We start from the raw sequence: 24,010 nt of genomic DNA, 5'->3' as shown, positions 1-24,010 counted from the left end.
AGCGTCCCCTCATGCAAGCAGGGAGGAACAGAGAAGCTTCGAGGAAATGGGGACCAGCCCTGTCCTTCTGCATCTCTGCTCTGCTCGGAGGAGCCCAGTGCTTCACATCCCTCAGCTGTGCTGGTGGCAGGGACACGGGGAGCTGAGGAACAAAAGCTGTGAGCACGGCACTGGGCGCCAGGTGTGTCCTGTCCCCCTTCCCCGGCCCTTCCCTTCAGGTTCAGCAGGTTGACGGAGGGTGGGAGGGCTGCCAGGCACACCCAGATCTGCAGGCAGTAAAACGATCCCTCTTTTGCCCTCGAGCCAAGCCCAGCTCTCCTAATGGATAAAAGGGGAAGCGAGGTAGGAGAGCTCACTTGCTCCCTGCCCTGGTTTCCCAGCACAGCTGCCCTCACGTTTAAGGACAGGAGATACCGCAGGACCCGCAGCAGCCATGTCCCGCTCCGTCAGCTTCAGCTCTCGCTCCGTGGCCGTCCCAGGGGTCAGCCAGGTGCGGGTCAGCTCCGTCTCCTCTGTCCGTGGAGGCAGTGGCCTTGGCAAGGCAGGGGGCTTTGGCAGCTCCAGCCTCTACAACCTGGGCTCTGCCAACAAGCGGATCTCCCTCGGAGGCAGCAGCTCCTACAGTGTTCGCTCTGGATACGGCATGGGGTTCGGTGGGGCCATCGCCCCCGGGGTGGGCATCCAGGAGGTCACTGTCAACCAGAGCCTCCTGACCCCCCTCAACCTGGAGATCGACCCCAACATCCAGCGGGTGCGCAAGGAGGAGAAGGAGCAGATCAAGACCCTCAACAACCGCTTTGCCTCCTTCATTGACAAGGTGAGGCTGGCTGCGCTGGGCTTGAATGCAGCCCTGACCTAAAGCTCACTTAATGGGGTGGGGGTCCGTGAATGGGAAAATCACCTACCTGATGTGATTTTCCTGCAGTCTAATAACTGTCATTAAATCTCTGCTGTCAGCAGAGGTTTTTGCTTTGCTTAGGACAGCTTTGCACCCCCTTTACTTAGCTAGCATTGCAGCCCCACACGCACCAGCAATTCAGGGGCAGGGGGCTCTTTGGAAAGGAGCTGACCCGGTAGAACAGACCTTTGATGTAAGTCAGGGCTTGCTGTGTTTGTTTGCACTACCCTGTACCTCTGCAGCTCTGTTATCTCCCACCAATGCACTGGGGACCCTGTGTTGTAAACCAGCTCCGGCATCCTCAAAATGTTAGGAATCCAGCTGTGGAGTTGGGTTTAATTGGCTGACACTGTGATCTCTGAATGGTTTCTCTTATGCGTCAGGCAAGCAGAATCTCCTTATCTTTAATTCAAACAAAGCCTCAATACTGCAAGGCAAACCCCAGAGCAGCCATGCTCCCTCTGGTCTTTATCACCCTTTAGAATGTAGGTGCTTTTCATCGACGCAGTGAATCCTTCAGATACCATCCACAGCCCACGCATCACCCAGCATCCAAGCTCTGCAGTGTCAGCTACCCCCCTTCCCCATCCTTTCACAAATGACCCTTTGGTTTCTCGGCAGGTCCGGTTCCTGGAGCAACAAAACAAAATGCTGGAGACCAAATGGAGTCTGCTCCAGGACCAGAAGACCACCCGGAGTAACATCGTCCCCATGTTTGAGGCATACATCACCAACCTGAGGAGGCAGCTGGATGGGTTGTTAAATGACAAAGGGCGTTTGGAGGGTGAACTGAGGAACATGCAGGATCTTGTTGAGGATTTCAAAGCCAAGTAATGTATAATCCAAGCATCTAACGGTATAGCTGAAGTTAGATTGGTAGAGGCGTACCCAGCTTTTCTGCTAGGGAGGGTGATTTGTTTTCTGCTAGGTGTCTGCCCCAGGAAGTTGCCTGGGTTACGTGGTGCTCCTGGCACCTTGCTCCCACATGCTCCATCCCCATGGCTTTGCTTTGCAGCCTCCCCAGGGATCGATTCCTACTTTGGGTTGGACTGGGTCTGGGTCTGTAGGAGCCCCATAGGAGCTCTGCAGGTTGCAGGCAGTGTGTGAACTGTCTCTTGTTCCATGGGGAGGCAATGGAACAGATGAGTTGCATTATCTTATAGCAGTTTTTCTATCCAAATCACGTTACTTGTGAGGAGTGCCATCAAAGTAGCCTTTGTGCGCAGTGCAGCCCTACAGGGAAATGCCTGAAAGGAAAGAAAAGAGGAAACTGGCAAACTGGATCAAGCAGGGACTGAAAGCAAACATCTGATAATCCCCAAGGTGTGTTTAGGGAAAGTCAATAGCCAGCACTTCCCAACGAGGAGCATGGGAGTGATGTTCTCCCAGCCCTGCTCAGTTACTCTGTGCTCATCCACAGTTGCACTTTGTTTCTCTGCACGGCAGCAGCAGGGAACTGGTTTGCACCCAGAGGAGCTGTAGCCCTAATTTTAGCTGCATATTATATGAATACAAGGTGCACAGGTGCTTATTTATTCCTCCCACTGAGGGGTCCATGCTGGGGAGCAAAACCCTATATGGGGGGAATTAGGAGCCTGAGATGCTGGCTTTGGTAACTGGAATTCAGAACCTGTTTCTCCCCTTTCGTATGAAGAAAATCTCATTTCCTGAGTCAAATACCTAGAACACGAGTAGCCCCTTATGTGCCTGTTGCCTCATTTTCATACACAGCCATTCCCCACCAATATCTCAGGTAGGGGAGGAGATTGATATGCACGAGGCTCCAGGAGATGCAATTCAGTCCCTTATTTGGTCACTGCCTTGACTCAGGGTGTGGTTCAAAATAAGCAAGGGTAGGAATGCTCTGGGTAGTGCTGCCCACGTGGCTCTGCGTGGGCTGTGCTGGGCTTTTCGTGAGAGTTATGGAGAGCACTGAATGATTTGTTGGTGCTGCACTGAGCAGCTCGGCAGAGCTTCCTCCTGCAAATAGAGCTCAACAAACCATTCTATAAAAAATGCAATCGGTGCTGGGTTTTATTTTGTTTGTACACCTCTCTGATTACCTCTGCTAGAGACCAGGCTCTGATTCCCTTTTATTATGCATATGGAGTACAGGTGCAGCATCCGTGTTGTGCAGAGCTCTGCAATAGCAACGGATGCAGTTCATTGACCTCCAGAAGGACAACACCTGCTTATATCAGCATGGATGGGCAAGCTTCCAGTAAAAAGCACTAGGCGTATTACGTGAAGGCTTAAAACTGAACTAGCTCAAACTTTGGAAGGCAGATTGCAGTGCTAGCTGTGCAAGGACAGTGTCAATAGAACAGAGCTCTAACTTTGCCAGCAGCCATTCCAAAGCAGCTGGTTAAAGTGGTTCCTGCTCTATTTTTTAGATAAGAATTACAGGATCCACACAGCAGTTTCTTGCTGTTTGGGATCAGCAGGTTGGCTGTACACAGCTTTGAAAAGCAGACTCTGAGAGCCAGGTTTGCAGGTGGTAGAAAATCTGTGAGGCCAACCCATAAAGCCAACGCAGCATGATTTATGTCTGCTGAGAATTGAAGTCATTGCACCTCAAGTCAGACACTTAAAGGAAGGATGTGACCAATTTTAGAAGTCTGTGGGGCTTTAGAGCAGAGCCACTGTGTGCAGAATAGTTGCACTCAGGTGTGATTGGCACCTGCACAGTGTGCTCGGATGCCTGGAGAAAGGAAGTGCAGAGTGAGCAGAGCTTTAACAGCCCCTTGATCAGTGCTGATGAATGTTTGCATCTCTTCTGCATTTTTATTTATTTGTTCTCTCAGTGGCTGAGGGAAGGAGCTGAGAGCCTCAGGACACAGAGCACAGCCCTGCAGGCCAGCACTGGGCTGTGCATGAATGGGGATAAGGAGCAGAAAACTCCCTAAGTGCAATGGGAAAAAAGTGGGTGAGAAGTGCTTCCCAGCTCGGTGGTGGTGGCAGTGTGGACCAGAGCAGCTTTCAGGCATCAGTTTGTCTAAACAATAGCTTTCAAACGTGGCACCTTCAATGCAAAAAATGCAGATTCCTCAGTGGTGCAGCAAACCTCTGCCTGTGACTGGCTTGCTTGGATAATCACAGGCTGGCAAAATGCTTCAGAAAGGGAGAAACGGGGAGAGAGAGGGCAGAATTGAGTAACTTTTCACTGAGACATTGCCTTCTTTTACCCAGGCTTTAACTGCTCCCTTCTCTCCTTGCAGATATGAAGATGAGATCAACAAGCGCACGACAGCAGAGAATGAGTTTGTGGTGCTCAAGAAGGTGCGAGCCTTGAATATTAGCTGGGTCTGATCAAACCTGGGTGCAGCTCTTCTCCCCCTTCTGCTCCTCCAATCCCTTTGCTGCTGTTCTGCTTGGATACCCAACTTCAGCTCTCATTTCTGCTTCTGTGTGAGCACCAGGATTGTTGTAGGAGCAAGAAAGGAGGAGCAGCCCCTGTGCATCTCAAACATTATGGCTGTATATTTCTTTAAGTTATCTTTTTTTGATTTTCCTGCCTTGACTCTTAAAACCTAAAAAGTCAGAGAGACCACAAGGCCCAGTTTCCATGGTTTGTGTGGTCCAAACTGTCATTGGCCGTGCAAACATAGGTGCAGGCACAGTCCTGGGATCACTGAGTTGAAATGGATGATCCTTATGGATCCCTTCCAATTCAAGGTATGCTATGAACCCTGCAGAACGTACAGGGACCAGCAGTTCAGTGCACCAGTGGATAACTTTTAGGGCTTGCTAGGGGGGGTTGAGGGTTTGAGCAGGTGATGTGGGGAACTTGCTGGGTGCACGGCTGCTTTTGAAGCCAGCAAAGTCTGGGTGGACTTGGTCACCAAAACTCCATCAACCTCACTGGATTGTTGCTCTTTTAGGATGTGGATGCTGCCTACATGAACAAAGTGGAGCTGGAGACCAAGGTGGATGCGCTGACGGATGAGATTAACTTCCTGAGATCTCTCTACGAAGCGGTAAGGCCCTTCTGCTTCCTGTGGGTGCTGCAGTGCAGTACCACTATTGGTGCCTGAGAGCATCGCTATGCTGTTGCCAGAGATAAGAAAGGTAGTGGAGAGATCAAGTAAGCAAAACTGAGCTGCAAGTGAAGTACAAGTTCTGTGAGCTCTCACAGTAGTTTTTCCCTGTCTGGGACATGAGTTTGTTTTGTTGCAAACACAGCTAGGGCATGCTTTAGTCATTTTAGTGTGAAAACAAGAAAAGCAATGCATTATACTCAGTGCTGAAGCACTGATGTGTTTTCGTGCTGTCTGAGAAAGAAAGAAAGGAAAGCTCCTTGCCCCAGAGTCATTTATCTTCAGCATCATTTACAAGATAAGAGACTGATGCAAGCATGCACATTGCACCCTTGTGTAAGATGGTGGAATTTGGCCCTTTGCTGAGGAGCTGATGCTCAAGCTTCTTAGACCAGCACTTCATGCCGAGGTCTTATCTCAGGAGAGGAGTCAGCTAACCTTGCTCTTAACCTGGGAGTGATAAGAAATGGCTCCCTTTCTGCTGCTGCACTTTGCATGATCGATGTGACTCAGTTGGTTTCCTTTTAATTACTGATGCTTTCAAGGAACTTTTATCTGCTTCCCTTTTCTTCTCAGATTCTCTCTGTAATTGGCTTCTAAAAGAGAGGCCGTTATCAATGACTAATAGTATTGTATTTAATGCAACTGGCAGGAGCTTCGTGAGCTGCAGGCCCAGATCTCTGACACCTCTGTGGTGCTGTCCATGGATAACAGCAGAAACCTGGACCTGGACAGCATCATTGCGGAGGTCAAAGCACAGTATGAGGATATTGCCAACAGGAGCCGGGCAGAGGCTGAGTCCTGGTACCAGAGCAAGGTGAGTTATGGGAGAGAGAAGGGCAGTAATAACAGCTTCTATTATTCCATCTCTCCTACATATGAGGAGTGTGGAGAGGTTTCAGCCTGTGGTGGGGGCTGCTGGTCTGACTCCATCCTTCCTTGTGTCGCAGTTCGAAGCGCTGCAGGTCACTGCTGGGAAGCACGGGGATGATCTGCGCAACACCAAGAATGAAATCACAGAGATAAACCGTGTGATCCAGCGGCTGCAGGGCGAGATTGAAAACGCAAAGGCCCAGGTGAGGAGCTGCCCTTGTTCTCTTGCTGCAGAGCGGTGGGTTTAGCAGCAGCAGGTGGACCAGGGGACAAAGCTTAAGGCAGCATCTGTTAGAAGCAGTTTGGGATAGCTGCAGCCATCATCCTGGAAGACATCAGTTGTGCAGGAGGAGAAAAAAAGCACAGGTATGAGCAACATGGTGCTGAAAAGGAGCTGAGCTATAGAGTCCTGGGAGTGCAGAAGTGAGGAGATGCAGAGCCCTTTCCAAAGAGCAGCGCTGAATGCGGCAGCCTGCTCAGCTGCACACTTCCTTGTGCCCTTTTGCTGCTGGGATCTTTGTCCACTCCCTTTTGTGCAGAAGGGAACACCGTGTTTGGGCACACAAAAGGATTTTTTAGCTGTACAGGAGTTCTGTTTGCTTTCTCCAGAGGCGGTTATCGCTTTATCAGTAGAGCTGGTGAGAGCCAGAACAGTGCATGGCTCAGACCATTTTGGGGCTGAAGGTTGGCTGTGAACAACCAGCAGTTCACAGGCTGGAGATAAGCCATTGTGATTCATCCATTCATGTTTATTTGGTTTCAGGGCAGGGATGTTTCCACATACATTTACGAGCAAAAAAGCTGACCCAGTGCAGCTCCCTGAATAATGAATGAGAGTATAAAACATATGTTCATTGTGAGACCTTCCTGCCAAAGATGAAGCTCTCTGGGTGTGCAAGGGACACTGGTGGGTGTGCATTAGGCTGCCAGCTTGATGTACCCCCATAGAGATGCTTTTTGGGGTATGTGTATGATTTGTTAACTGCAGGTCTGCTCCAGCCCATGCTTGCCTCACATCAAAGCTTGCTGGAGATCAACTGGCTGTGAATGAGCTCTGGGGCATAAAGAGAGAAACCCAGAGCTTGCATTAACCCTAAGTGTAGTGTTGTGTGCAGTGTGGGTGGGCTGAGAAACTGAGGGTCAACTGAAAGTCCTCTGAAAGTGTAATTGGTGCAGAGAAATAGGGTCTGATGAATTGCATTTCAGAATAACATGTCCTGGAATGAGGTGAGCTTCCTTTACAGGTGATCTCCTCTGGTGACCCAAAAAATGTGTAGGCATGAGTTTGTATGGCTTTGGAAGGAACTTTTTGAGCTCTGCAGAACCACAGATGGACTGGCCTGTAGATGCCAGAAGTCCATGGGTGGTGAGATGCCCTCTAACATGCTCTGCTTTGTCACTGCAGAATGCCAAGCTGGAAGCTGCCATTGCTGAAGCTGAGGAACGTGGTGAGCTGGCTATCAAAGATGCCAGGACAAAGCTGGAGGAGCTGGAGGCTGCTCTGCAAAAGGCAAAGCAGGACATGGCCCGGCAGCTGCGTGAGTACCAGGAGCTGATGAATGTCAAGCTGGCCCTGGACATTGAGATTGCAACCTACAGGAAGCTGCTGGAGGGCGAGGAGAGCAGGTGGGTGCTGCCTGGGGAGTTTATATGATGAAGGATCTAATCCTTTGTATCGTGGTGACATCATGAGGGCCCAGTTCCAATTTCTGGAAGGGAACATGGAAGAGAAAACTTTGCGTTTTAAACTGATTTTTGGTTCTGAATATGCTTTGGTCATAGAGCCAAACTGTCAAGCTCTGGGGAAGAGTGGATAGTTTGATGAAAACATACAAGGAGATAAGTGCTGGTTTCCGTTGTACATTTGAGGATGTGGAAGAAGATTTCCAAGTGACTTAAATCCTCATAGAATTAAGCCTCAGTTCCTTGTACTCTTTCAGCACCTCCCCTCCAGGTGATAACAGTGCTTGTAAATGTAGGGCCGGAACAAAGCGCTGGATGGCACACTTATCTTGTCTGAATTATTTACAGCAGCAGTAATAACTCTCTGCCATTGTCTTCATCCCCAGCACCGAGGCCCTGGGGGAACACTGAGTAATGCAGAGTCTAACCCATTCTCTTCCCTTTTGCCTTTGTGTTTTTCTGCTCCAACAGGTTGGCTGGCGATGGGGTTGGCAGCGTCAACATCTGTGAGTTGATTTTATTATTTATAATAGTTACTCTTATAGTTTCCATGGGAAATGCAGATGGGATCAACTGGGTCTGCATGCAGAAACCTTGTAGTGCCTTGCCTTAATTAACCCCTTCTTAAATGAGAGCCCCCCAGGACAAAAGTTGATAGTGCTGTTGGCTCCATGGCAGATTTCAATTCTAACTCATCTGTACAAATGGGGGAATGAATGAATGAATCTGTGTGAGTGTTAAAATGGGGGAATATTGACTCCGCTTTGCCCTGTCCCCTTCCTCCCATTTTTATATGGAGAAAAGTGCACTAAAAAGAAAAGTTGAGAGAAAGATAAGTGCCTGCATTAGAAGCCAGCTCAAAGGTGATGTTAGAGGGTGTCTTTCCACCTTGGGAAGCACTGGTCACTTGCCTTACCTGGGTGTTGGACATAAGCAGGTGTCTTGGAGACACTGCTCTTAACCAGTGACTCTGCTTTTCATCCATTCATCTACTTATCATTGCTGCTGATGGCTGTGGGCATGTCTGGTGCACCACGAGATGAGCAGAATGTATTTCTGATACTGTGTTTATGGTACTGGGTTCCCCATTCTGCAGGAGGCCCTGAGCCACATTGAGTGATGGATGGGGGGTGTGTGCAGCACACAGTACACATCTGGTACATGCTCTGTGCCAAACTGGAGCGAGATATTTGTGTCCTGGGTGTTGTGTTTAGCAGGTGGTCTTAGGAAGCTCTCACCTGCTTGCTGAGATTTAAAAATGCCCTTTCTGAGAAGGGTGCCAGGCTGGGTTTTGCTGTTCCCCAATGCTTACGGTTGTTTTCCTTCTCTCTGCGCCGCAGCCATGGTCACCTCCAGCGGTGGTGGATCCAGTGGATTCCTGGGAGGAGGGGTCCGTGGAGGCCTTGCCCTGGGAGCAGGGATGGGCAGCGGAGCACTTGGCTTCTCCTCGGGGGGCTCCAGCAAATCCTACACCGTCACCACGACCTCATCCACCAGAAGCTTCAGGAAGTAAAGGCAGGAACGGAACCCAGCGGTACCCACGACACGGGAGGAGGGAAAACACAGAAAGAGAAGTTTGGTTGCCTTTCGTAGGACAAATTGGCTGCAAAATTTCTGCAGTGATGAATGAATTGGAATAAGATATACCAGAGTATATACTTGACCCTGCTGCGTCACACCTAAGGCTTGATCCTGTACTGTTGAACTCAGTGGGAGCCATCCCACTGAGAGCAGGGTCAAGCCTGTAGGGTGAAATTCCTCCGGGGAAGCAGGCAGGTTAATGCTTTTGTTACTTGTATGCTTGGTACCCCTGCTCAGGGCTGGCTTTCACCCTTTGAAGGGCAAAGCAATCATTGTGGCAAGCTTTTCCACATTTCTGCTGTGGTTTTACAAAAGAGACCAGAAGATTATCTCCCTCTGAATATGATTTGGAAGACTTCATTCCCTTGGGCTGCTCAGAAAGTGCCAGCCCTGATTGAGATTTCAGTCAGGGGTTGTTTTCTTAAAATATACCAGGAAGAAAATGGTGAAACTGCTTTGGGTTTCTCCTTATGTTCTTTAGAAATTGGCTCAGAAATTGAATTGGACAATTCTGGTCTGATGGAAGCTAATTTCTTACCGAAGGCAATGCAGACAGATCTCCTTTATAGGCTCTGTATAACAAAATAACTCACAAATTCACCCATTCTGTCTTCTTAACAGAAGCCCAAAGCCTAAAGGGTATGGAAATTGCTTAAAATTACAAGCAGCACACTGAAATGGGAGATAACACTCCCCATCCTTGGGTGCCTCTGTTTACTACCCTATATTCTAGAGCATTACTAGTGATATCCAGGGTCTCTCCTACCATTGGGGAAAAAGCGTGTTTTGTTGATGCTTCATTACAATAACTCCTTGTTCCTGCCAAAATGAGTCTTCAACCTAAACACGTCGGGGAAATAGTTTGTTACTGCGGTAGGAAGAATTTTTAAATAAACAAGTCAAAGAAACTGCATGGAATTGTTGCATTGCATGCTCTGCCGTGTCCTAGCAGCGTATCTCTGGTTGATGTTTTATACCTTTGTGGTCTGGGAGTTTGCCATGAGGCCGTTAATAAAGTTGCCCTGCTGTGTGCTTCTTCAGTCCCAGCTGAGTTCCTCGTGTGTTGCTGCTCAGGAGCCTGGAGAATCATCCCAGTCCTCACCTCCCTCCAGGCTGTGTCCCTTGGAGCAGTGCCACGCTGTGGTCAGGATGAGGATTTGGGGTTTGCTGCCTGCAGTCTCACCTGTGGGTGAATTTATTCCCATGCTTTGCATTGGGTTTGGGTGATGAGACTGGTTTTGTTCCCTCAGCTTGGCTCAGCCCAGCCCTCAGCTCAACTGGAACCACTTGGGACTGACCCCTCTCTGAGCACCATATGCTGAGCAGAGAGGAGCCAAACTTTGGGAGAAACACTTCGCTTGCAAGCACCCAAAGCTCAGCAAAATGAATCTGCACAAGGACAGCTCCTTGCTGCTCCTTTTGGGGCAGCACAGGTGAGCAGTGTGTGCAGATGTAGGATGAGCCCCCAGTGCTAAAGGTGTCATTCCATGGGATGGAAATGGGGCCAGGCAGAAATTCCATAGTTAGTAAGAAAAGCTGTTTCCTGCAGCACCACGGTGGCTATGAGACCATTAAACCCTGGGAGATGCTGTGCCTGTGGCAAACCCCACCCTGTCATCCCAGCACCCTGCATGAGTGCAGTGCTCAGGCTGGGTGTGTGGTTTTACAGCACACGTGGCACTAATGCAGGGAGGGGAGCTCCACGTGTGCCCAGCAGAGCTGTGCTATCAGCCTGGCACACCCAGCTCATCTCTTTCATGTCACAGCGGAGGGAGTGAAATGCAAAAAGAAATCCCCTGGAGTGAATGGAAACAAAGGGCTCAAAGAAAGGCCTTGCCCAGATGGTTTTTGGGCAGGGGAGGCCGCTGCTTGCTGTCATTTGCATGGCTCTGTGATGCCTAATTGGGAATGGAGGCTCTGTCTCTGATGATGAATTGTGTGCAGTGATGATCTGGGAACAGGGATGTGGAAGGTGTGGCTGCAGCTCTCCCACACTGCAGAACAATGCTCACTGCTGGGGAGATGGGGATCTGCACCCTTCAGGTGCTTCGTGTCTCTGTGAAGCCGTGGGGATGGATGCATCTCGTTCCTTAGGTCTGGTCTGGGGCTGGTTGGAATTTAACCTCTACTTATTAAATTAGTGCAAAGCCAGGTGTGTCCTGAGCCTTCTGTTGCATTCAGGAGCTGTAATTCAGGAACAGCTTTGCAGTGGGTGAGGTGTTTGCATTTCCAGAAGGAGACAGGTGTGACCCAGCGCCCACCGCAGCACCAAGAAAGAATTTTTTTTGGCCTCTTGTTTTGCAGCAGTGATTAAGATGGATAATGAGCATCTGAAATGTGCATCAGTCCTGAGCTAAGGGTGTTCCTGGGAGCTGAGAGCTGGGAACATGCTTAGTGCAAGTGCTGGAGTGGCCCCAGCAGCTGCTATGGGTCCTGGAGGAGCTGTGAACTGGGACTCAGAGGACACAGAGCACTGCAGGCTGTTGAGTTCTGCAAACAGAGGAGTCAAGGGGAAGATGGAGCCCAACAGGGAGCAAAAGAATTGCAGAGGGAATCCCTCCTGGATGGGTGAGTCCTCTGATCCACGGAGGGGCACTTCTTTGTTCACCCCCTGGAGAAGGGTGATACCAAGTTTCCCCTCCCAGCCTGCTGTCCCTGCCATTGTGATTAGGGCAGGGATACAACACAGGAGCACATCCATCTCTGCACACACCTGTGTGATTAATTACAGCTTCCCACAGTACAGCTCAAAGTTCTTTGCTGCTCTTAAAATCAGACATCAATGCCTCTGCCCCCATGCCAGCACATTAATGGCTGGACAGGATGCTCCATGCAAATGCCTTGCACATCTTAAAGACTTCCAGCTGATTTCGTGGTCAGTAGGGTTTGCTTTTTCCCTACCAACTGGAATACAATAAAACCTGGCTGCCTTCTGAACATAAAAGCAGTGAAATGGTTTTTTTTTCCTTCTTCCAGCATTGCTGGTGTCTGTGTAAGTGTATATCCAGGAATTTGCTGCAGCTCAGAGCACTTCAGCCTCTTCTTCCTGCTTTCTGTGGGATAAAATGCATAACATTTATGTGTATTTATAATATTTAGGTATACTTTACAATGTAATTTATCTGATTCTCTAAGCCAGTGCTACTTTGAGTGTTTCTGCTGCTCTGCTTGCTCTCAGCCCTTCTGTTTCTCCCCTCCTCTGGTGCTCTCTCTCCAGCAGCAGACACCAGGATGTGGCTGTGGATGTGTGTTGCAACAACAGGACTGAGAGCTCTGGAGATGCATGCTGTCCACAGGCAGCAGAGGGTTTTACAAAGGAGGTAAGTTCTGTTATTCTCTATAGGGAAACTGAAGCAGAAGAGCAGTGAGGACTTGGAGACAACAACGACTGGGAGGAAAGCTTTGGATGCTGGGGCTTTCTGCAGATCCCCTGCATTCAAGTTGCATTTGTTTTGTGTTTTCCATCAGTTTTTCAGCAGCTACAAAGGCCAAAATCCTGCTCTGGGCTTGACTGAGGTTGTCACCTTGTGTTTATTATGGGTTGGGCTGGGTCTGAGCTCTACCAGGCACAGAAGAATGAGGTGGAAGCACATCTCTTGGGAAGATGGGGTGCACCAGGGGAGCCTAATTGGCTTGATGAGGTTTGAAAGCCAACGTTGCATCTTGTGAAGAGGAAAAGAGGTTCTCCAGACTCTACTGGGGGAAGATGATGCTCTGTGCTCTGGTGCTGGAGTATAGTGTGGACTGAGAGCTGGTACCGGAGCAAAGAGAGGACAAATTGGCCCCAAACCACCCAGCAGCTCCTGCCATCAGGATGCAAATAGATCCTGGGCAAGCTGGGGCAGTCAGTGCTGTTCTCAGGGGATTTAGGCATTGATGGTGGTAATGAGAAGTTTCAGTTAGCTTTATGCAAACTGCGAGAGCATCTTTGCTTAGTCAGTGCCCTCTAAATGGTGTTTTGTTTTGGTTTCTTTTTTTTCCTGGGAGGAAAATTATTTGGAGCTCCACCCTGCCTTAATAAAGATGTGTAACCCCATGAGTTGGCTCCTGCTCCATGCATGCAAGAAGAGAGCTGTGCCTTGGAGAGAGGTTTGGTGCTTTGGAGGGAGGCTTGTAAGCTCCTTGCACGCAGAATGTTGGTAGATTGAGGGATATGGGAGACCACTGATGGGAGGGCTTTGTCAGGGGATATGGGGCTTGGACCTGCCTGTCAGACCCCTCTAAGTGTTGACATTTGAGATCCTGGAGCAAAGACAAAACCAACCCTTCTTCTCCCCAAAAAGAAGCCACAGGGTAACTGAATTGCTATGTAGATTTATTGGAGATGCAAGACTATAACTGGGATAGAAGCCACTGACAAGCATTGCAGACAAAATATGAAGTCATTAGAAATAAATCACTGCATCCTCTCCCCTTCCCAGACCTCAAATAGTATAAATGCATTTACACCAGCAGCTCAGCTTAATAGGTACTGGCAAATTGAAAAGGTGATTGATGCCGATGCCAGGTGTTTAAGGCTGGGTCTGGATCCCTTGAACACGACAGCAGAGGAGTTTTGTGACCTGTGGCCAGGCTTATTGGTGGATCAGCCCCTGTCACTTTTGACAGTGGGCTTAGACCCCAAGATCCTTTATTTAAGATGGTATTTATGGCATCAGATGAGCCGGACCATTACAAACCCTGAAGAAAAAGGGAAAGTTGAGGATTGGTTTCCAAACATGTAATGCAAATAAAAAGCAAACTGCCTCCAAACAGCAACAGCCGTTGAAATCCACCCCTTGGGATGTGAAGTTGGTATGTGTAGGGAAAGTAGGCAATTTTGGGTGTATCTGTAAATCAGGACAGCTGATATAACTAGGTTATAGTAATAGGTAATATATGGGAGCTGCTAACACAAGAGGGCTGAATGAAGCCCTAATTAGAAGCTCATGGGTGACAGCTGTTCTGTCCTACACCTCATCCTGATTCTTCAGTCTGTAGGAGCAGAAAAAGCAAGGAATTACACCAAGGGCCTCTTATGTGAATTGCATATAAGAAGGGGATTGTGAAGGAGACTTGGGGTTTGCTCCTAGAATTCCCTAGCAGAAACAGCAAATCTCTTTGACAGAAATACCCCTCTTTGCCTTTTGTATCCCTTTGCGTGGAAAATAGGTGTGCAATGTAGGGGAGCTGGGTGCTTGTGCTCCTGCACAGCCAGGCTCTTGCTGTGTGTAGGCAGAAGGGTGTGCATTGTGCTTCGTTTCCAGCCTTGCCATTCATCTGCAGCTCTTTACACAGTTGACTTGCCCATGGACACAACCTTCGTGTGGGTGCTCCCACTCCTAATGCATGAGCTTCCGTTGGCCAACCCAGCAAAACTGGGTTCTGGGCTGTAGGTGAGACCTCCTTGGGAATGGCAGGCAGCTGTGGAAGGCAAAGCTGAGTTTCAGCTTAGGGAATTGCTGGGAGAAAAGGCAGGAGATGCCCAAGCTTGGAAGAAGTTTTATGCTCCAACTTACAGATGTTGACAGGGATGCTTCCTTCTGCACAGAGCCTGTAGAGGGAAGGTTGCACTTGGTTATGCGTGATCACATGCAGAGCCCTGTGAGCCTCAAAAGTTTGCAGGCAGCAGGACAGCCTTTGTTTGCACTAGTGGAGGTGTGGTGGGACTGATAGAAGAGCTGATCTCTGAGGTGGATTTACCACAGGGCAGCTCTGAAAAGCACCGCCCAGTTGGTTTTCCCATTCTGGCACATGGATCTGAATGGTCTTGTGTTGGTATCTGCCACCCACCTGCTCTCCTCACCCTCCAGCAGCTTTCTGTAGGTCGTGATCTCGATGTCCAGGGCCAGCTTGACGTTCATCAGCTCCTGGAACTCCCACAGCTGCCGGGCCAGGTCCTGCTTCCCCTTCTGCAGAGCCGCCTCCAGCTTGGTGAGTTTGCTCTTTGCATCCTTGATGGATGTTTCCTTGTGCTGCTCAGCATCAGCCATGGCCGTTTCCAGTTTGCAGCACTATAAAGATGTGGTCGGCCTTAAATATCTCTCGGTGTTTGTAAACATAACATGTTTGGAACAACAATTCAGCATCGCTCTGCCCTGATGGTTCCAGCAGACCTGGTGGTACTCACCTGCTCCTTGGCACTCCTGACTTCTCCACTCAGTTTCTTGACCACCCGTGTCAGCTCAGCCGCCTCTCTTTTCTTCTCTTGCAAACTATCAGCATTTCTGCCTGCAGTAACTCGCAGCTCCTCAAACTGCAAAAGCCCCAAAGACATGGGTTGTGCGTCCCCAAAAGCACGTGCTTTGAGTTGGATCAGAGCAACTCTGGGTTTTCAGAGGAAAGATGTACCCACACCCTCCTTCTGGCTGCTTTTCTCACCTTGCCTTTACACCAGGCTTCAGTTTCTGCCCTGCTCCTGCAGGCAGTGTCCTCGTAGTGAGCCTTGACGTTGGCAACAATGCCATCCAGATCAGGATCCCGGCTGTTGTCCATCTGCACAACCACTGCCGTGTCTGAGATGTGAACCTGCAGCTGGTGGCTCTCCTGGAGGTGACAATGAGATGCTGGCACTGCTGTGATCCCATCCAACACCACTCGTACACTTGCTCCCCCCTTTGCAGTGAACACACGGGGCTGGATTGTTGGTCCCCCCATTCACCATAAGGGTTTACCACTGCCCCACATTACCCGTTCTTCCCCTGTCCTTCAAGATAGACCTTCCAGATCTGCCTGAGAAATGCAGAGCTGAAGCAACAGGGAGCTGCTTACCTCCTCATAGAGCACCCTGAGGAAGTCAAACTCTCCTTCCATCCTTCCCACCTTGGCCCCCAGCTCTGCTTTGTTTAAGAAAAAGCAGTCCACGTCCTGAAGTGACAGGGGGGAGAGAAGGAGGAAGCTGATTAGTGGAAGCTGATTAGTGAGAGCAGACTCGGGGCTGCCCTTGGGGTGGGGGACTTTGGGTGCAGGTAGCATGGCTGCAAGCCAGCTCCCGCTTGCACAACTGCTGCTGGTCTGAGTTCAAGCACACCTGAGTACCAGCTCCTGCTGGTACTTGTTCTGTGCAATGCTTTGGGGGAAAGAAATCACTGCCTGCACGCACCCCAAAGTCCTGGACACAACAGGAAGGTTCAAATGGCCTTTGCTCACCTTCTTCAGGGCAATCAACTCCTTCTCAGTGCAGCTCCGTTGGCTGCATTCATCCTCATACCTGCATGGGAAAATGGGAGACTTCAAGCTCAGCACAATTATGTCTTTGTTTGGGATTCTGCAGGCTTACTTCAAGAAATGGAACCTCTCCTATTTTTCCCCCCCCCCCCCTTTTACCCAGATGATATTTAGGGATGTTTTGTTCTGTTTCATAGCCCATGGGAAAACACACTTGCTTTGAGAGAGGTTTTGGTGCTCTTACAAATTTGCAGCAGAACTGTTCTGATTTGACTTCTGCACCAGAGAACAGAGGAACACTGTTAATTCCTTGAGTTAGGAAAGAGTGAGAGAATCTAGAAGAGATGTGTCCTCTGTTTAGTCCACTTCCATAAACTGGGACATGGTTTTATGATCCTGTTCTCTGGGGACAATTTATTATATCAAAATGTTCTCACTTACATTTTCTTGTTGGTTTCCAAAGCCTCTTGGGCTGCTTTCAGGCGTGTTTCTAACTGGCCTCTGTTGCACCCCAGCGCTTCCAGCTGCTGCTTCAAGTTCCTGATACAAGCCTCCAACATGGGCACGATGGTGTTTCTGCAATGTTTCTGACCCTGCAGAAATCTCCATTTGGTCTCCAGCACCTCGTTCTGCTGCTCCAGTAGTCGCACCTGAATCCCAGAGAGCAAAATAGGAAATGAGATGAGGGTTAAGTGGTTGTGAGAGGTGATGTCCATGCAACAGCCATAAAATGCAGCTCTTGGTACGCCTGAATGAAATATTTCCTACTCCACTGTTCTTTTGTGCATATGGTTTTTGTGGGTAAGCCTTGTGGAAATGCATCAAACTCATAACACTTCTAGAAAAGAACACTTTGGTGCTCAACTGACCTTCTAAAGTTGTCCTCAGTGTCTAAAACAGAGCTGTATTACCCAGATTCCTTGCCCTTTCCATGCTAGACCTCCCTGAGACTGGAGCTGGGGAGGGTTTCTCTGCTCACCTTCTCAATGAAAGAAGCAAATTTGTTGTTGAGGGTCTTGATCTGTTCCTTCTCTTGGTACTTCACGGTCTGCACGTTGGGGTCAAGCTCCAGTTGAAGTGGTTGTAGCAGTTTCTCATTGACGGTGATGGGTACGATGGTGCACAGCCCGGGGGATGCACCAACCCTGTAACCAAAGCCAGCACCTCTGCAGCCAAATCCAGCACCAGCAGCACCAAAACCATATCCACATCTTGTAGGAGGGCACCTTCCTACAGCTATTCTGGGCCTGGAGGATGCTACACCGCTGAGGCTCCTGGTGCTGAAGGAACCCAACCCACGTTGGCAACACAAGACTCTACCAAAGCTTTGCCCATTCCTGGGAAGAGCAAGAGAGGATGAGCTGAAATTGCCAACGCGAACAACATTGGTGCCATAGGAGCAGGACATGGCTGCTGGTGAGGAGGGCTGGGTGCAGGTGGTGTGCTGGGCCCCAGTGCAGTTCCCTCTGCCTCCAGTGCAGCACCTTCTTCCTTTTATTTGCGTGGAAAACGGGGCGAGGCTGCATGAAACTTCCACAAGATGTTTACGATGCAGAGTAGGAGCTGCTTAGCATACATTGCTCTCACCAATGGAGAAAGCAGATTTGTCCCATAACGCAATTGAAGACTGCTGTTAAGTCAGTGGGGTCATACTGAAGTCTTGTGTAATCACAGTGAAAATCGTGGCTTGTGCTGGTGCTCCTTGTTTTCAGGAATGTAAAAGATCTTGCCTTGCTATAGGTTGGATGAAGATGTCAAGTTTTCACTCATTGAAGTGCTTCCCTAGCTGATTCCCTTTGCTGCTACCTCAGCTTGTGAGTAAGAGCTCTGAGGGAGAATGTGGCTGGATATTAGGAATTATTTCTTCTCTGGAAGAGTGGTGATACATTGGCACAGGCTGCCCGGGGAGATGATGGGGTCACCATCCCTGGAAGGGGTTCAAGAACCATGGAGATGTGGCACTTGGGGACACGGTCAGTGGGCATGGTGTATGGGTTGGAGTTGGGCTGGGAGATCTGGGAGGTCTTTTCCAACCTGAATGAGTCTGTGATACAACCAGATGTTCAATAAATAGCATCAGTAATGAAAGTGAATTCATTGAGAGTTAGCAAATAAAGCCTTGTGTGCAGGTTGGTGATAGATGACAGCTTTTTGTTGGCTTTGCCTATGGAAAGGCACCATCTTTTTGAATGCCTGGCAAACGTCATTGGGAACAGGTCTATTTGTCAAGGGTTTTTTTCTGTATATTACTGGCGAGAGTGTTTTCCATTATAACTTATTTTGTGGGATATTAGTTGAAACAGAGACCTACATTTGGACCATGGTGGCAGTTGTGGGTGTTCCAAATTGGCCAAATCCTCAGAAAAAAAATGATGTCTCCTTGTCCCTCAGCTCTAAGGCTCCTTCCTTGCCTGGGGCTCACTCCTTTGTCTCCCATGTTGGGTGAGTGCCATCACTGAGGCATCGGGGCTCCATTCCTCCCATCTTTGCTATTCACATGTGTGTGTGTCCTTGGCTTGGAGAGATGGGAACGGCGTTGGAGCCCGCGTCGCCGTGTGGGAGGGCAGCATGCTTTCTAGGGGCAGGGTGGAAGTTCCAAGCTAATGGCTGGGTTTTGTTTATTGCGTTTTCCCCCTTCCTTGTTCAGTGGTTGATTGCAAGCCCAAATTAGTAGCCTCACTGGACTCCTCGGCTCCAGGGCCCTCAAAGACTTTCCAGGGATGGTGCATAAGAGGATGGAGCAAATTTGGTGATTCCACAGTGTCCTTCATCCTCCTGTGCCAGGTCACCTTGCTCCAGTTTGAGCTCTGGCTGCATTTCATGGCTCTGTGAGTGCATCTCTTCCTTCCACATCCTCTAAATGCCATTTTTTCCCTTCATTTTGGGAAACACTTTCTCATGTTATTGAGGAAAGTAACACTGAATGCGACTGTACAGCACTTTTGGACAGAAATTTGAGGGGAAGGATTGTAAGAGGTGGGTGGCCATGCAGGGTGCCTGTCCCAAAAGGAGAGGGGTCCCTGAATGAAGCTTCAGGTCTTCTGGTTCAATGAGGCAAAGCAGCAGAGCATGATGTTGGACACCAAGAAAACCCACCAAGATCTTTTGAGCTAGCTCAGTTAATCCAAATAGTGCCAATTGGCTTGAGCAGGATTGGAGTAGTATGCTTGGGTGAGTGGTGAAAATGGAAGAAGTGCGTGTGGGGGGTCAGACATGCAATGGACCTCCCTCCTTTTTTTTTTTTTTTTTGGAGTATTTTGAGCTGCAGGAGGTTATAGAGGATGTACCTTTGATGTTGGAGTCCTTTCCTACTCACAGCACTGTGCAGTGGTACAAGCAGCATCTGGAGCAATGATGCTCTTGTCCCTCGGTGCCTCCTGTGGTTACACTTACAGAGGTGGTGGCTGTAAAAGGAGCTGATGGGCTTGGATACATTGCTGATTCCCCCATGTAAACCTCTTGCAGGCTGGACCAGCACCCACAGAGCATTTTGCTCTCTACTCTGGATTATCAGCAAGTGCAAGAGTCGAGCAGCTGATGTGTATTTCATCAGTCTGTGGATGTCCCTGTTCATTGCGGGGGAGTTGGGCTGGATGGCCTTTAAAGGTCCCTTCCAGCTCAAATGGTTCTATGATTCTATGATCAAAACGACCTTAATTGCTCCCTTTCTCTCATGGAGGAGTTGGAAATCCACAGCCTGGGAATTACCATTGGCACATTACTGTCCTTGAGTCATCCTTCCCTGGGCTTTGGTGTTTTCATGTTCTCCAGTTGTCTCTGAATCACCCAATTCAGCTCCCTAATTTTGGTTTTTTATGTTACGCAAGCTGTGTTTGCCAGCAGCTTCTCTCAGTTCCTCATACTCTGGAGAGAGAAAACGCAATGAAAATAAATACCAGATGTCAGTGATGAGAACTGCTGTGGGGTGCTGGGGTTGCAGCCCCCAGTCTCAAGCTATAAGGCTGAGATCTTTAACACTGGTGTCACAGCTGACTCATTTACACCATAGCAGCTACGTGTGTGAAGGTGTTAGCAGAGAATGTACCAAACAGCACGTGGCTGAGACAACACACCTTTAAAGAGCATCTTCAGCCTAACTTGGGAAATCTGAAGAAGCAAAAGTGGGGCATAAATCCCTCTGTGAATGTCCCTTCTTGTTGGAGGACTCTGTCAGCCCAGCAGCGTCCAGAAGCTTTGGACATCCAAAAGCTTTGGATGACAGCAGTGCTGCCACCCATGTCCAGGCTTTGGTTTCATACATTATTTGAAAAATCATACAGATTTGCCCACAGTGGGTGCCTGGATCCAAGTGATTCCCTGGGGGCAGCAGCAAGGTGAGCTATTGTCCATTTCTATGGCACTCTACCATCAAGTAGAAACAGATTCTTTAGGATCTTGCCCATGCAATGCAACAGTAGTGCCTTTGAAATGTGGAGGACTGGTCTGATGTATGCACAGAACATCAAAAATCTTCCTGACCTTAAGTGATGGGCTGTAAGAGCTGAACTCTGTGGGCCTCCCTGAGAGGCATGGGTTGGAGGAAAAGTAAAAGAAGTCATTATTCTGCTTATGGGCTCCTCTGGAGGCTGACTATGGGTGAGGGACTCCACCTTGGCTTCCAGCTCAGCTTTGCTCATGGAGACACTATCCATGTCCCCAAGCACATCAGAAGGGTTTATGCAATGAAGGAGCATTCTGCTTAATGCCACATGCAATGGGATTACAGCTCCCAGCGCTGCTCCTTTCAAGGACATGAGTTTTACTGTGTTATTAAATGGATTTCCTCTCTCATCCTCTTAGGCACAAGAGGAACGTTGCTGGGCAGAGCAGAGAAGGGTTTGACCAGCCTGGGTACACAAATGTCCCAAAGGGCCACATTGAGCTGCAACCGACTGACTGAAGGTGGGATTCAACTCCTTTAATTAAATCTTCCCTAAAGTTGGCCTGTAGGTCCCTCTAGAGTCTCTGGAGAGCGAGATGCATTCTCACCGCTGTCTCTCCAGCAATGTTCACTGTTGTTCCTACCAAGCACCAAAGAAGTGTTTGAGTAGGTCTGAAATGCCCTCAGCTCTTGGAGCAGAACACACTCTTTCCCTGCATGCCTTTCCTCTCCTTGCCTTTGAGGAGAAGAAAAAAACGTAATTTTGCTCCTCTTTATTCAACCTAGGCAAGAATTTGATCTCTTCCTCTTGCCTCGTCTCCAAATGCCCAATGCCAGCATGGACACAGCTGCCAACACAAATCGTACAGATGGACATCGCTGGTGGCGTTGCATCTTATGCAGCTCTGCCAATTTAAAATGAACCAGATCCATTCCAGCTCTAGCTTTGGAGCTTTTATTTTCAAACAAACTTCTTTTTTCTTGTATTTATCATGATACCTTGCATATTGCTCAGTTCTGTTGCCAGCTTGGCTCTTTCCTTTCCCAGAACATCCTGATGCCTCTTCCAGTTGGCAATAGAAGTTCCCAATGTTAGCTCAGCATTGCTGTTGTAACACTTCTGCTCCCACAGAAATCCCCATGTGGTCTCCAGCCCTTCCAGCAATTGGGCCTGAAATTCAAAGTGTAAAGATTTGTTACCAGTGATACAGAAGGGAACAGTTATAGCAAACTGAGAGATGAAATCAGTATTGTTCAGGGTAGTAGTGGGTGAATGGAGAAAGCAGACAGCCAAAATCTGTCAAGTGACATCTCCTCATGAGAAGGCTGTTCTGAAAAATGTCTCTGCTGTTATTATATGAAAAAGCCCTAAGTCACTCATTACTGAGATGGGATAAAGCAGGGGTAATTCTGCTTCAGTTTAGGATTCAAGGGATGTAAAAATGAGGCTTAAAGAACCAACTTGTCTGCAGCAAAACTGGTTCCATCTCCATCCTGAGCTTCTTGGGGCTTGATGGAGAGCTTGAGCTTGATGGGGATCTGGGCAATGGATATGCAGACCCCCTGGTGTCCATTGACCCCATAGCCAAAGCCAGTGCTTCCATAGCCCAACCCCATGCTGGAGGAGCCATGGCCATATCTCTGTATTGCCACCCATGCTCATGCTGCTGACAAACCCCAGCCCTGGGCACCCTCTGCCATGGCACAAGAATCAATGGTGGATCTCCTCCTGCTCTTAAGGATCCCAGCAGAGCAGGAGCTGAAACTCCTCCTGCTTCAGGTTGGCAAAGCCATCATGGCTGCCTTGAAGGGGAACGAAGGTGGAGGGAGGAGTAGGCAATGCATGTAAGATGGCCTTGTTGGAAACTCTGGAATGAGAAGCAGAGCTTTCACCCTTCTTTCTCCCAGAAAAAAAGGGCTTTTGCTACACAACCATCCCCAAATGATCATTTTAAACCACATCCATGAGCTTGGGGTATATGGTAATATCCCACTCATCTCCTTTCCTGAAGAGCAACTTGAGCTGCTTTTAAGCACGTATCTGACATTGGGTTCTGGGCTGTGTTTCTAATTTGAATGGGAGGGAATCCTTGGCCCCATAACAACTGCATTTGCAAACCTCCCTTTTTTATAGTGACCATGAAAGAGAGAAGCACAACCAATCATTTGATGTTTGCGGGGCACCGGGCTGTAGAAAGAAGCATTGTTTAATGTGTGCAAATAGAAGAATCCAAATTGAGCTCTTTTTTGCCTCTCTCCCTCTTCCATACAAAGGCTGGGGGGAGCTAAGAACAAAGGCACTGAACCAGGGATGATTTCCTTGTGTTTTTAACCCTGCTGATTTTACTGCCTCCAGTTTGACTGGTGGAGTTAGTTGTGCTTACAGCCAGGATTCACCCCCATCCATCTCCCTGGAAACAGAGGATTTGGGGCTTCCTGCTGAAGCTAATGGAGAAAGAGATGTATCCTGTCCTAAAATGTCTTCATCCATCCTGCTGCTGAAGGTGGCAGAGGTGTCAGACCATGAACTCCCTCCCCAGAAGGGCAGAGCAGAGGGTGCTGTGCCCTTCTTTTCAGTTGCTCCTCACTCTCCTCTCTTGTTTTTCTGGTTCCACACCAACGATTTAAGCTCCTTACTTACTCAAATCCATTACGCAGTGCATCCCCTGGGGGTATGGTAGCAGACTCTGAGGCTTGACAGAAGTTTTTCCAAAGTGCATAGAGTGGATGAGAAGGAGCAGCTCCTCCTAAAGAGTTAATGAGCTGAGCTGAAACCTTCAGAGAGTTTCCACGGGGTGGAAATTACCTTCTGGCTTCCAGCAGTGCTGGAACCCAACCATCAGGAGCAAGGGTTGCTATTATTTTAGAGAGAGAAAGGAGCACTTAAGATCGCACTTAAAATTAATCCTTGTTTTTTTGGCAAATTTTTTCTCCTGGAAAGGAACCCACATCAGTAAGAAGTGATCAATGTGCTCCTAGTTTAAAAAAAAAGCAGTAGAAATAATAATAATGATAATAATAATAAAATGAAAGGCAGATGTCATGCAGAGCGCTGCTATTTATACAGCAGCTGAAGAATGCCAGGCCAGGTTAGTCCTTGCTGAGGTCTCACAGTTCTGGGTTGCCTTGTGTCTTAACCTCTTCCAGAAAGAAGACAGAATGGAGAAAATACTGGATGGGGTTCTTTCCTTCTGTTGTGTGTTGTTGCTTACGTGATCTTGACGTGTTTGCCTTGTGCATGGTCTGCACCATCCCACGTGGCCCTCAGCGTCAGTGATGGCTCATTGGTAGGGAAGTTTGGATAGGAGGAGCAGTGTGCAGTTGCAAAGAAATCTGGAGAAATAGTGCGTTCCTTATCCAGCCCTACTTACTAAGCTCCTGAACTCTTTATCAGGGATTCGGAAGTGAATG

General features: G+C 48.8%; 2 protein-coding genes across 4 annotated transcripts in view; one reads left to right on the top strand and one right to left on the bottom strand.

The window, feature by feature from the left end:
* The window catches only part of LOC116235228 (keratin, type II cytoskeletal cochleal), a 36,186-nt gene extending 26,074 nt beyond the window's left edge, over window positions 1-10,112 (top strand). For 2 of the 3 annotated variants that reach the window (XM_031603244.2, XM_031603245.2), the window contains 10 exons: window positions 3-181; window positions 381-817; window positions 1,520-1,728; window positions 4,117-4,177; window positions 4,780-4,875; window positions 5,588-5,752; window positions 5,886-6,011; window positions 7,214-7,434; window positions 7,963-7,997; window positions 8,832-10,112. In XM_031603244.2, the coding sequence (XP_031459104.2) occupies window positions 434-817; window positions 1,520-1,728; window positions 4,117-4,177; window positions 4,780-4,875; window positions 5,588-5,752; window positions 5,886-6,011; window positions 7,214-7,434; window positions 7,963-7,997; window positions 8,832-9,004 (1,470 nt within the window). In that variant the 5' untranslated portion in view covers window positions 3-181; window positions 381-433 and the 3' untranslated portion in view covers window positions 9,005-10,112. The other variant, XM_090128528.1, reaches the window with a different exon arrangement.
* Window positions 10,113-14,341: 4,229 nt separating this feature from the next.
* Window positions 14,342-17,626, bottom strand: LOC116235230 (keratin, type II cytoskeletal cochleal-like). Its single transcript, XM_090128306.1, has 9 exons — window positions 17,198-17,626; window positions 16,660-16,868; window positions 16,201-16,261; window positions 15,823-15,918; window positions 15,433-15,597; window positions 15,182-15,307; window positions 14,845-15,065; window positions 14,571-14,605; window positions 14,342-14,475 (listed from the first exon to the last, which is right to left on the bottom strand). Exons 1-9 carry the CDS (start codon window positions 17,624-17,626, stop codon window positions 14,342-14,344), a joined length of 1,476 nt encoding a protein of 491 aa, XP_089984432.1.
* Window positions 17,627-24,010: the final 6,384 nt, after the last annotated feature.

The sequence above is a fragment of the Phasianus colchicus genome, chromosome 33 (genome assembly GCF_987193195.1).
Source record: "Phasianus colchicus chromosome 33, bPhaCol1.hap1.1, whole genome shotgun sequence".
Classification (NCBI taxonomy): Eukaryota; Metazoa; Chordata; class Aves; order Galliformes; family Phasianidae; genus Phasianus; species Phasianus colchicus.
The sequence above is the reverse complement of the archived record's forward strand: the minus strand, read 5'-3'. Positions and strand labels throughout refer to the sequence as shown.